This window comes from Martes martes, assembly GCF_963455335.1.
Source record: "Martes martes genome assembly, chromosome: 16".
Lineage (NCBI taxonomy): Eukaryota > Metazoa > Chordata > Mammalia > Carnivora > Mustelidae > Martes > Martes martes.
This window is the reverse complement of record NC_137904.1, coordinates 21,048,738-21,062,404: the sequence shown is the minus strand read 5'-3', so window position 1 is coordinate 21,062,404 and position 13,667 is coordinate 21,048,738. Positions and strand designations below refer to the sequence as shown.

At 43.9% G+C, this 13,667-nt stretch overlaps 1 protein-coding gene across 1 annotated transcript in view; it reads left to right on the top strand.

Annotated features, from left to right (window-relative positions):
* VPS53 (VPS53 subunit of GARP complex) overlaps positions 1–13,667 on the top strand; it is a 135,074-nt gene that overhangs the window by 77,051 nt on the left and 44,356 nt on the right. The window contains exons 13-14 of the mRNA XM_080826206.1: positions 583–677; positions 11,660–11,902. Coding sequence (XP_080682332.1) covers positions 583–677; positions 11,660–11,902 — 338 coding nt within the window. The remainder of the gene's footprint in view (positions 1–582; positions 678–11,659; positions 11,903–13,667) is intronic.

Sequence of the window (13,667 nt, the reverse complement as noted above, 5' to 3'; positions counted from 1 at the left end):
TATCAGAAAGAGTTCTAGTTCAGGAGATAGGAAGCTTCACCGTCTGCCTCTGGGCAGGCTACTAGAACCCTCTGAGCCTTCCTTTAGGTGTAATGTGGTATACTGATTTCTACACGAAGGGTTGTTGTGAGGAATAGATGAGCTTTTATGTCATATAAAGTGCTTGGTCTATAAAAACAATCACTAAATGGAGGCTGTGAAAAATCTATCACATGAGAGCACTTTAGAAATTCTGAAGCACTGTACAAATATAAGGTACTGGTATTAGCTAGGATTTAAATTTTTTAAAACATCAGTCGGATGATGAATAGCTTCCAGATCAAAAGCGCCTGTGTTATCAGAACAGCAGTAAATCTTTCACCATATAGGGCAAGTCAGTGATGCTAACAAAGCTGGCTGGTTGTGCACAAACTGGCTTGAATCATGATGCAAGACACAGTCCCAGTTCACTTACATCGAGTGCTACTTATCTGTGTCAGGAGTCAACTTTGAAGGGATGTATTCTTTGAAACTGCTTGAAAACTTGCAAAGATGGCTCAAGCGTAGGTTTCTTTCTTCTTCTTTTCTCCTCCTCCTTTACAGCCAAAGAAGCCGAAAGCCCCAGACAATCCATTTCATGGCATTGTTTCCAAGTGTTTCGAGCCTCATCTCTACGTGTATATTGAGTCCCAGGACAAGTGAGTGATGAACATTTTGCTGTTTTCTACTGCGTTTCTCCCTCCTCTGGTCATGATTTGGGCTCATAAGGGAATAAGCCCTTCCAGAGGCTGAAGGAGGGACTTGGCGGGCCTCCTATGACCCTGCCTGGAAACCGTCTAGGGTATTTTTATATCTTATGAGTGTTATCATTCATTGTATCCATAAATCTTAGAGTTTGACTAACCTTAGAAGCCTGAGTTTGACTCTAATGTCCCAAATGGATCCCAACAACCCCTTCCTATGTGGGCACTGAGCTCTTATATAGCTACAAGGCTTGGAAAATGGAGAAAGAAACCTAATCTTTAATATACATGTTTTCAAGTATACTTTGTTTAGGTTTTCATTTTAAAGTAATTTAGACTTAAAAAAAGTTACAAAAAATTCTCATAGATACTTCCTCCAGAGAATGCTACCATTTTATACATAATCACAATTATCAAAATCAGGAGGGTAACATTGTGCCATGAATGTCCACTTTCTGGCCCAAGATCCCGTCATGCCTTTGGTTGTCAGGTCTCTTTAGTCTCCCTTAACCTTGAATATTTCCTCAGTCTTTTGTTTGTCTCTCATGACCTTGACACTTTACAGAGTATTGACAAGTTATTTTCTACAGTGCCCTCAGTTTCAGTTTGTGTGATGTTTGCTCTTGATTTGATCTAGATTATGCACTGCAGGCAAGTATTCCATTACAGGTGATTTTTTTTTTTAATTTTTTATTTGATAGATCACAAGCAGGCAGGGAGGCAAGCAGAGGGGGGCGGGGAAGCAGGCTCCCCGCTGAGCAGAGAGCCTGATGTGGGGCTCCATCCCAGGACCCTGAGATCATGACCTAAGCCGAAGGCAGAGGCTTAACCCACTGAGCCACCCAGGCACCCTTATAGGTGATGTTCTGTCCCTCTGGGTATGTCATTTGGATGTGTCCCAATCCTGGTGATGTTAACTTTTATCACTGGCTTAAGGTGCTTGCCAGCTAGCTTCCTCTGCTGTGAAGCTACTATTTTTCTCTTTGTAACTAATAAGTATCTTGTGGGGGGATACTTTGGGACTGTGTGAATATCCTGTTTCTCCTCACACTTTGCCCACTCATTTTGACATCCCTTGATGATTTCTGCCTGAAGCAGTTATTACTGTAGTGTTTGCCAAATGCTGATTTTCTGTTTCCATCGTTTCTCCTCTACTCTTTGATTGGAGTTCCTCTGTAAGGAAGCACTTCCTCCTCTCCCCCCATGTGTTTATGTTTATTTATGTCAGTGTGAACTGGTGGATTCTTATTTTCTTTTGTGGATTATCATCCATTTAATATATATACTTTTTTACAAACTCAGGAGTTCCTGAAAATTTTCACAAGTTTCTGCTGCCAAGTTTCCTCACAGTCAGAGGACTATCTACAAGTTCCAATGTCCATTATTCATACAGAGGAGGAAGACCCCCTCCTCATCCCTGAGTCTGTCCACAGCCAGAGGATCTGTTAAGGCCCTTCCACACTGGAAGGCAGATTTTGGAAAGGTCAGGTTTCTGGAGGCAGGCTGGCCCTACTCTGAGACTAGGCCTTGTAGCCTGAAGAACGCATTTGGGAGGACCAGACAGTGGCTCATGCAGGGAGCACAGTAGCACCTGTGAGAAAGTTCTCTAAGGGAGTTCTCTGGGAAAGCATTTAGGCACTAAAGTTTAGTACCCCCCCCCCCTTTTTTTTAATGCTTCTGTTGTGAGTTAGCAAATTCTTATTTCCAAATATGTTTCAGACATAAACCATGAGATTAAGAGACTATTTCCAGTGGAATCGCTACATAGAACATTATTATTATTCACCTATTTGATTTTGTAGATTATGTCTACTCTTTTGGTCCCCAATTACAAAATGTTTTGTTATTAAAGTCGTAGAAAATGAACTTTATAGAAGAGCCATCTGTGTTAACAAAAACAACCTCCTACCTGCCATCCCTCCCAAAAAAGAGTTACTTTCACATTTTGCCTTATAAAGCCAGTTTGCCTCATCCTCTCTATCCATTGGGCTTCTGTCCGAAGGCATACAGAAAGGCAGTAATTACTTATTGCTCTTCGCTCCTTTGGAACACCCTGTCTTATTAAAAAGAACAAGAACCCTTTCCCTGGGGCTCCTGGGTGGCTCAGTCAGTTAAGGTCATGATCTCCAGGTCCTGGGATTGAGCCCCACTTTGGGCTTCCTGCTTGGCAGGGAGTCTGTTTCTCACTCTCTCTCTCCCCCTCCCCATCGCTCGTTCTCTTTCTGTCGCTCAAATAAATAAATAATTTTTTTTTTTTTAAGAACTTCTTTCTCAGGAAGTCAATAGGACACCTGCGGGGGCAGGTAGAAGAGCTGTTATTTACCTATGAGATTAACAGGTCTTAGCGCAGCCCACCTGGATGACTATTTTTGGACAAAACCCCTTCTTCCCTCATCAACCCAAATTCTTATTTTTAGAGAGATTTAAAAGCTGTTGGATCCTGACTTGAAAGTGCATATCTGAGATAACCACATACTTTCCCCAAACCTTCCTGGTCTAGAGAATCGTTTTTCTGAATTAATAATTCCAGTCTCTACTCTTTTCACATGGCCTTGATTCATATAGAGTATATGCATTGTTCGTGATACTTCGGGCAGAGAGCCAAACCTCCCTTCCTTAGAGACTCTCCATTTCTCTCTGAAAAATGAAGTGCTGGCCACTCAGCCTGCCGCTTGGCCTCACTAGGATGTTTCCACAGCCCCGGGGGTGTAGCAGGAGCTACTCGGAGGAGAATTGCGTAGGTTGTACCGTTGTTCCAGAATAAGCAGCAAAGGCTTGAAGTAGAAAAGAGAGTTCAAGAAATCCATTCCCTCAACTTTAAAAGCAGAGAATCAGACAAAATAATGCCTAAAGCGGTGGCTATTAACCTTTTTTGAGTCACGGATCCCTTTGAGAGCCCAATGAAACTATAGACTCTCTTGCCAAAAAAAAAAAAAAAAATCACATAAACCCACACACTATCTTGAGTGCAATTTCAAGGGGTTCTGCAAAGCCCTTCCTCCCTTTTGTCCAAGAATCTGAAGGGAAGAAACTCAGGTAGGGACTGTTTTGGTACTTATTTCATTCTTGTAGCTCTGACTCAAAAAATCTGCAATGGAGGAAAATTTTAGACCATTCACAAACTCCCCGATGACAGAGACCCAACAGAGTGTAGTGGAAAGAGCGTCGGCCTGGATGCCGGACAGACCTGGATTTGAGTCAGAACTCTGTACTCACTAGCCTGGGACCTCAAGCATGGTACTTAACCTCTCAGAGTTGGCTTTGTCCTCTCTCCAGCACAGTTAGTAACGTTCCCCTCACAGGATTAGTGGCGAGGCTGAGAAGAGCAGACATGTTGGCATTTGGCACGAGTAGTCAGGAACCGTGCCTGGCCTGCCCTGCCCATCTGGTGCTCTTGTCCCAGACTTGTCAGTGGTTGGGTGGTCTGATCAGTGTTGCCAGCTTTCTGTTGGGCCTGCATTGGCCCTCTCATCTCCCTAGCCTCCCACCTGCCCAGAGAAAGTTCTGGCAGCACCTGTGCCAGCCAAAAGCCAAACAGCAGTGGGAGGACCGCAGAGCCGGGACTTACGGAGGACGAAGGAAGTAGGGATATCCCCAAAGCCATCTCCTTAGCAGATTTGGCTGAGCTGTCCTTGTATGCTTTAAGCAGCTTTCTCAACTTTTGTTTATGTTCCAGAAGGAAGTTCATATACCTTTCCATCTTGGGAATGCAGGGATTTTCTCTGGCTGACTCTTGGAGAAGAGATTTCTCTACATAGACACTTTCTTCAGTTTGCAGGCAAGAGTGCCCCCATTACTCCTCGAGACTTCAGTGCATGTTTCCTATAAATAAGCACACAGTCTGCCTCACCGTAGCACACCTGTCAACATCAGGAAGTTAACTTGATCCATTAGTACCATTTAATCTGTAGACTTCATTCCATTTCACTGGTGGTCCCTGTCATGTCTTTTCTAGATCCAGGATCCATGCCAGGACCACAGGGTCCATTTACTTGTCACATCTCTTTGGTCTCTTCAATCCAGAAAAACAACTCATTCTTTCTTTATCTTTCATGACCTTGAAATTTTTGAAGAGTACAGGCTAGCTCGTTTGTGGAATGTCCTTCCGTCTATATTTGACTAATGTTTCCTCATGATCAATGATTTATGCAGAAGTGGGGCTGAGTGCTTCTCAGTAATTCACATCAGGAGGTGTACAGTATCAGTTTGCCCTACAGCCTGTGGTGTTCATTTTTATTTTACTTTTTTTAAAAAAGATTTTATTTATTTATTTGACAGAGAGAGAGCAATCATAAGTAGGCTGAGAGGCAGGCAGAGAGAGGGGGAAGCAGGCTCCCCGCTGAGCAGAGAACCCAATGTGGGGCTCAATCCCAGGATCCTGAGATCATGACCTAAGCCAAAGGCAGAGGCTTAACCCACTGAGCCATCCAGGCGCCCCATTTATTTTACTTTCTTTAGTTGGAGTCTGCCAGGCTTCTCTCTTTATTAATAAGTAATTATTAACAATAACTATCAGGAGAAACGTTGAAATCATATAGTCTTTTTCTCATCTTTCACCTCCCACTGCTACTTGCCTGAATCATTTATTACTAAGATAGTTGCTGAATGATGATTTTTTTCTAATACCATCATTTCTTCTGCGTTTATTAGTTCTCAAAAGCTTTCTCTTTCCCCCACTTATTATGTCAGCACGTACTCGTGGATTCCTATTTTATTCAGTGGATTATAGCCGTTATTACCTTTATTTAAGTTTATGCTGGGATAAACTTAAACCTACATAAAAGTTTCAGAAATAGCTCAGATTTCCCATATTCCCTTCTCCCAAGTTCTCCTGATGTCAGCGTCTTACATAACCACAGGATACTTACCACACCAGCGAGTTAACAGTTCTATTTGCTAAACTCAGGCCTTATTTGGATTTCCCGCCGGTTTTTCCACTGATGTCCTTTTCCTCTTTCAGGATCCATCATTATTTTATTGCTCAAACTGTCCCTGATTTGGCCACTGGGACCCCTGCAGGCTGGTTTTTCATGCTTTTTTGTATGCACCTCTCATTTCTGGGGCCCTTGCTTTCTGGCACAATAAAATATATCAGCTCATCTGGTATTTTCCTACCCCAGCCCAGGAATCACCCATATTTCCAGGCTCTCTTGTTTCTTTGCCAGGGAATGATATTTAAAAACTAAGTTCTGGGCATCAGGTATGTTCATTACTGCTTGAGTGTCATGCTTCTAGGTCCATGCAGCTGAAAGAGTGAAGGAATATATGTGTGTGTACATACACGTATAAACATATACACCTGTGTCTATTTTTATGCCAATTTATATATTAAAACCTGCAAGTTTATGCTCACTCTAATTCTTTTTTTTTTAATTATTTTTATTAACATATAATGTATTATTTGCCCCAAGGATACAGGTCTGTGATTCATTAGGCTTACACATTTCACAGCACTCACCATAGCACATACCCTCCCCAGTGTCCATAACCCAACCACCCTCACCCTATCCCCCCATCCCCCAGCAACCCTCAGTTTGTTTCCTGAGATTAAGAGTCTTATGGTTTGTCTCCCTCCTGATCCCATCTTGTATAATTTTTCCCTTCCCTACCCGCCATAACCCCCTGCCCTGCCTCTCAAATTCTTCATATCAGAGAGATCATATGATAATTGTCTTTCTCTGATTGACTTATTTTGCTCAGCATAATGGAACCCTCTGGTTGCATCCACATTGTTGCAAATGGAAAGATTTCATTTCTTTGGATGGCTGCATGGTATTCCATTGTATATATATACCACATCTTCTTTACCTATTCATCTGTTGATGGACATCTAGGTTCTTTCCATAGTTTGGCTATTGTGGACATTGCTGCTATAAACATTCGAGTGCACGTTCCCCTTCGGATCACTACATTTGTATCTTTGGGGTAAATACCCAGTAGTGCGATTGCTGAGTTGTCGGGTAGCTCTATTTTCAACTTTTTGAGGAACCCCCATGCTGTTTTCAAGAGTGGCTGCACCAGCTTGCATTCCCACCAATAGTGCAGGAGTGTTCCCCTTTCTCCGCATCCTTGCCAGCATCTGTCATTTCCTGACTTGTTAATTTTAGCCATTCTGACTGGTGTGAGGTGGCATCTCACTGAGGTTTTGATTTGTATTTCCTTGACGCCAAGTGATGTGGAGCACTTTTTCATATGTGTCTTGGCCATCTGGATGTCTTCTTTGCAGAAATGTCCGTTCATGTCTTCTGCCCATTTAACTTCATTAGATTATTTGATCTTTGGGTGTTGAGTGTGGTAAGTTCTTTATAGATTCTGGATACTAGCCCTTTATCTGATATGTCTTTTGCAAATATCTCCTCCCATTCTGTCAGTTGTCTTTGGTTTTGTTGACTATGTCCTTTGCTGTGCAGAAGCCTTTGATGCTGACTCGAATTCTGATCCAACACAACAGGGTTTATTTTTGCCTTCTCCTTCCCTCATCTCTGACCACACTCTGCAGCAGTGAGAAACTTGGCTCCCTAGATCTTCCATGGATTTACTTACTTGTTTCACTTACCTGTGTGTAATCCATCTCCCAGTTGTGCTCAAGCCAGACCTTGGCTCCCCACCCCCACTGGCCACACCAGAGCCAAATCCTCAGCCCCAACCCAAGGGCAGGGGAGGAAGGGGTGCAAATTAGCTTTAGTATCCTTGAATTAACAAGCTCTGTAAGCTCCTGGGGATCCTAAACGGCATTGCCCATGCTCACCTCCTTGCCAGCTTTGTCTTACTGCCATCTTCCTTTCTCTGTGTCATTCTGGTTCGAATATTGTTGCTAGGGATGCATATTGCAAATCCACCAGAAGAAACCTCCTTGGTCGTTCCTCTGCTGAAACTGTTCTGCAGTTGTCTCTCTTTCTGGGTCACTTCACTGATGAGCAGGATGGGACCCCCAGCAGTAGTTCACATGGCTCCCCGACATGCTTCTACAGTTCTTGGGCAGAAAGCTCACGCTACAGGGGCGGGGGTGAAAGATACCATCCACACCCATGACATGTTCCTTCAAGGTGGAGAGAAAGTGAATATAGCCACAAGCACAATGCCATCTCTCCATAGAGTGCTTCAGTATTGTAAAATCAAAGCATAGTACAGCAGGTAGAGCTGGGCTTTGGAGTCTGACGTCTGCAAGTTCCGGTTCCAGCTCCAACGAGGTCTGTGACCTAGGGCAAGCTATATTACTTTGCTCAGCCTCAGTTTCGCCATTTACAAGATGGACATAAGAATGCCTTCTCTTCAGGGCCATTGTGAGGAGGTTGTATTTCTAATGCCCCGATTATGGTATATGGTGTGAAGGCAGGAAGCTTCCAGTGGTTTGCTGTGGGAATACAAAGGACTGTGTAAGTCAAACTGTATGTCAAACTTGTCCAGTTCATGACTTCTGCCTTAGCCACATCCCGTCTTCCTCACATCCCCCCTTTTACACACCATGTTCTGTGCTCATCTCTGACTCCAGGCCTTTATTCCCTCACCTGAGTCTGCTGCAAAATTTTTTCTCTAGTTTCCTTCATCTGCAACAAATTGTACATATCGTCTGTACTGCCAAATTAGGATTTTATTGCTGTCTTGAAATCTAAATATCCTGAGCCTCAGGGTCCTAGCTCCCCAAATAGGCCAAAGCTTCTGATGGGCCGATGCTATATCTTAACCCCCATATGCAGAAACACCTTGATCAGGACTTGACCCTTTATAAACTCTTACTTGATTGTACTTATTTTATGGTGTTAAAAAACACCTCCTCATGACCAGTCGGCAGCTTGATAGGCCACACACTCCTTTCTCCAGTAATCTTACAAGAAGGTCTCATCAGAACTCAGGCTAGTGTTTGGTGGCTGGAAGAAAGGACAACCTTTGTTGTTATTGTTGTTTTAGTTGAACTCATTTATATCTTATATGTGTGGCACCCAGAGCCTTGCATATATGAAGTGCTTAGTTGAAAATCAATTGGATTGGACCATCTGTGCTGTGATGCATTGATCACTCATTTTCCAGTGTCTCATATGGCAGAGAAGCATGGCGATGCAAAGAGTAGCGTGGTAAGGGAGGGAAGCTTACTCTGATGGGTTTGTATCTCATCCGGACAGAGAACAGTGTCAGAAATAACCTGGGAGACAGGTTACAAAGAATGGAGGATCTTCAGAGAATTTTTTTTTAAAGTGGAAATTTTCTTTATGTTCTATGAGCATGATTAATTTATAATCTGATTGATCAGATTGGCTCTGATCAAGACAGGGGGAGTAAGTATCCTGACCTCAACTAGTAAGGGAATCGAACTAAGTTGGTTAAAGTAAAAACACTTCAGAGCTCTGGCCCCTGTTTTTGTTGGCACTAGAGATTTGGCGACTAGAACCTCTCCTAAGAAGGCTCAAGTGCAACCTTTTGCTTTCTGTTGCATGTTCTCCTCCACTGCACCAGCCCCTGCCCCATCTCCACGCACCCACCCTTCCGTTGCCATCCTTTGGAAACAGTGTGGGGGCTATTCAGCTGGTATGTCTTGGGCACAGACATAACTAGATTAGCTTCACACATACGCGTGAGGGGTAGGCCTGGGGAGAGCAGAAGTGACAAACCTTATCCCTACTCCCAAGAGAGCATGTGATAACATATGAATCAGAGAGCAAGCCCCTTTAACCTTATGTACCAGCTTCAGCTCATCAGTGACGGGCAAGAATGCTGTATCAAGAAGGCTTCTGGGACGTGTGGGTGGCTCAGTTGGTTAAGCGGCTGCCTTCGGCTCAGGTCATAATCCCAGCGTCCGGGGATCGAGTCCCACATCGGGCTCCTTGCTCGGCGGGGAGCTTGCTTCTCCCTCTGCCTCTCCCTACCACTCTGTCTGCCTGTGCTCGCTCGCTCTCTCTCTAACAAATAAATTAATTTTAAAAAAAATTTAAAAAAAAAAAAAAAGAAGGCTTCAGAAATTATACCAAAGATAATGAAAAAGAGAGCCCTCATTGATAGCATCGCCTTCTACAGGCCCAGGATGGGAGAAGGTCATCATGTTTCTGGAACATTTGACATCCTTATGCTGGAGGGTAAAGTGTTAAAAAAATAATAATGAAGTGTGAGTGTGTCACAGATGACAGAAGTTGAAATTGAGACAGAGGCTTGACATAAATAGAAGCCATCTGGGCCTAGCCTATGGATGAGTGGAGAGGTGAAGGGGAGCATCTTGGCCTAGGGAGGCATCCAGGCATCACAGGCGAGGGCCCAGAGTCAGGGACAGAGACGGGGCAGGGGGCAGTTAAGGTGAGTCAGGCTGGAGTGGAGGGGCCCTGTGCAGGTGGGATGGGCAGAGGTGCCAAGGAAAGGGGGCTGTGACCCTGCAGCTTTCCCAGGTTGGATAACGAGTTCCTTCCCTGCTCACTGGCCTATCACCACAAGGACCCAGCCCAGGCTCTGAAGTTCTTTGAGGGCCGAGTGGCAACATCTGGGTATAATCAACTTTCAGTAGGAAAAGCTCTGGGGTAAAATGTCAAATTTTCTCCTATTCCTGCTAATTGATGCTGTGTGTGGTTCTTGTCTTGGTCTTCCTGTTATATAAATATATTTTGAAAGCACAGCTGGATTCCTGTAGCCTGAGACAGTAACCTAAAAAGACATAAAATGTCAAGGGGTGGGGACTCCTCCCATTCTTCGTACAGCTTAACAGTGTAGGAAACAATGAGTAGAGAGCCCTGCTGGACCCAAGCTGTGGTGACTCAGTATGACTGAGGCACACTCGGTGATGTTTGAGAGGGGAATTGGGGGACAGCTGCCACCATTTGTCACCATCGTGACCTGCAGCAAGCCTGGGGCTGCCACACCCTCCCTTCTCCCAAGATTTTTTACACCTTCAATTCTCAAAGTTTTAAGGAGAAAAACTACATTAAAGGAGAAGGAAAATGTTAGAATACTTCTTTACCGTTTCTCCCTGCTCAGGCATCCATCCCGTGGGCACATTTAGGTTAACGATAGCAGACTATTTGCTGCCATCATAACCTTTTTGTGTTTTCGGAGATGGGAAGGTAGAGTGGTTACAAGCATGAGGTTTGAGCCAGGTCGTTTGGTTTTGAATCCCGGGTCCCCTACCCCCTTACTCTGTGACCCCAGACAAGGTCCTTAACTTTTCTGCTTCTTGCTTTTTGGAAAATGAGGACAGGAATACTATCTACTTTGTAAGGTTACTGGGAAGAGTGAGTGAAAGTCAGTGAAAGGACGCTTCTAAAGTGCTGACGTGGGGCCTGGGTGGCTCATTGGGTTAAGCCTCTGCCTTCGGCTCAGGGTCATGATCTCAGGGTCCTGGGATCGAGCCCCACATTGGGCTCTCTGCTCAGCGGGGAGCTTGCTTCCCCCTCTCTCTCTGCCTGCCTCTCTGCCTACTTATGATCTCTCTCTCTCTGTCAAATAAATAAATAAAATCTTTAAAAATAAAAAAAGAAATAAAAATAAAGTGCTGACATGGTGTGTGCCCGGGACATCGTAAGTGTTCAGAAAATGATCACTCTTGTTACTTAGGGTTTTCATCTGTGGTGAGAGGAGATGGTGCTGATAGGGTAGTAGGACCAGGGCAGGCATTTAAATGGTAGCTTCTAGGCTCAGCTGGGCCACTAGATTGTGTGACAAACTTTCTAGACCTTAATTTTTTCATCTTAGAGAGTCCCCTAATACCTTAGCTCCCCTCACAGAGGCTTGGGGTCAGATGTGATCATGAAATGCCTGGAAAAAGTACAGAGCAGCACACAAGTAAATGCCAAATGTTCTTGCTGCTGTTATTGTCAGAGTGCTGGTGGTAGTTAATGAAGACAGGGATGGAAATGGTCCAGCTTTAAATGTGAAGAGCATTAGGAATGGTTCACTTATGACAGGCAAGCACATTTGCTTTATGTTTCTTGAAATAACATCATAGACTTTCTTCCTCCTAGAAACCTTGGCGAGCTGATTGATCGGTTTGTGGCCGATTTCAAAGCCCAGGGGCCACCTAAGCCCAACACTGACGAAGGGGGTGCCGTGCTCCCGAGCTGTGCTGACCTCTTTGTCTACTACAAGAAGTGCATGGTGCAATGCTCCCAGCTCAGTACTGGGGAGCCAATGATCGCCCTGACCACCATTTTCCAGAAGTACCTCCGAGAATATGCCTGGAAAATCCTCTCTGGCAATCTACCCAAGTGAGTGCTGTTCTTTCTGATCTCAGCGGGGAAGTAAGATTCTGAAAATGCCTAAATATGGGAATCTAAGGAAATCTCCTCTGACATTGTTTACTGAACTGCTAAGAGTCTCAAGGAGGGAAACTCTCTTACTGAGTTCCCGAGGGTCTGAGACTATTTCCTTTCTAATGGGATTCCACAGCTGATCAAGACCTTTAGAGGAAATGCCCACACTGGCTGCCAACACAGGTCAGATCTTAACCACAGTGGACCCAAGGGAGTCATTCTGTTATGTATGTATTTAATTTAGCTAGGTTCAACAATAGGTTGTTGGCCAAAAAAGGTAAGGTGGTGGTAGCAATCACTCTTAAACAGCATGGGCAGTTTCATTCAATGAGAGCATACCCTAGGATGATGAGCACACTGGAGGCATGAGTCTGCTTTTCCCTCGATCTGATTACGTTCCAAAGTCTCTCTTACGGTGTGTGTCTTGTTGAATAGAGTCTAATGTTTGAAGGTATGGTAGGATTTGGGGAGAGGGTGTTGCCTAGCACAGCCCCTAATTATAGTGGCTTCACTGTGTTCTGGGACATTAGAATATTGCTATATTGCTTATTAATTGAAATTAATGGCTGTTTGACTAAAGTTTAAAGATTTTTGGTTCTGGGGCACCTGGGTAGTTCAGTCGGTTAAATGTCCTACTCTTGATCTCAGCTTAGGATTTGATCTCAAGGTCGTGAGTTCAGGCCCCACACTGGGTTCCCCGTTGGGCATGGAGCCAAAGATTTTTGGTTCTATAGCAATTTCAATTATGGTAGATTATGATCTAAAGTAATGCTTTGAAATTTAGTGTTTTTAATCATCCCCATGGCTAAATTCAGTAATTCTGAAAGTAGTTGCTGTTATTTTCACTAAAATGTGTCATATATGGGAGTTTTACACTATTTGGAGGAAAGAAAATAAAAGCCCTATGCTCTAACCAGAGATTTGAAGTAACTGATATATTTCACCAATGAAAATTTCTTTGACTATGTTAAAAACATTTTTAAGATTCTTTAATAACTTTTATTCTGATCATCAAAATATTATAGTTCAGAAAACACAGAAAAGCAGAAAGATAGAAGTAAAGTTAACTATAATCTCACCACCCAGAGAAAACAAATTTAACCTTTTCGTATATGTTTTTCTGTTTTTTTAATTTATAAATATAATGTGTGTGATTTTGTGGTTTTGTTTATTTAAGGGTATTGGGACTATACTGCTTGGAGTTTTATACCCTGCTGCTTTCACTCAGCATCGTCCTGCCGGCATTTTCCCCATGTGTCACAGCAGGAAACAAATGATGCACTCAGCTAGGGTATTGTTACCAAAGCAACTATTCACAGAAATGGGGGCAAAGTGAAAGGAGCCAACAGAGGATTCTGAAGCATCCAGATATTAGGCGGTGATTGTTACTACTTTAAAACTCCCTTGAGAGCTGGGGCTGTGGACGAATGGTTGCCACACAGAAAATGGAGAGCCACAGTCCCTGCCAGCACCACACGGAAGCACAGGGAGTGGGAGGCCTTGTTAGGATTCAGACTTCTCTCTCCCCTGCCTCTCCGCCTTCTTGTCGCATCTCCTGGTGACTTGACTGAACCCAACAGGAGGCCAGAGGACCAGGGAGCCAGGGTGATAAGTCTGTAGAGGTCAGTCTCCTGAGCCACAGAGAAGGGAAGAGAAGAGTAACGAATGGATCTGGGAGGCCAGCAGAGAACATTCAGCACTTTTCTTGATGTCATGCTAA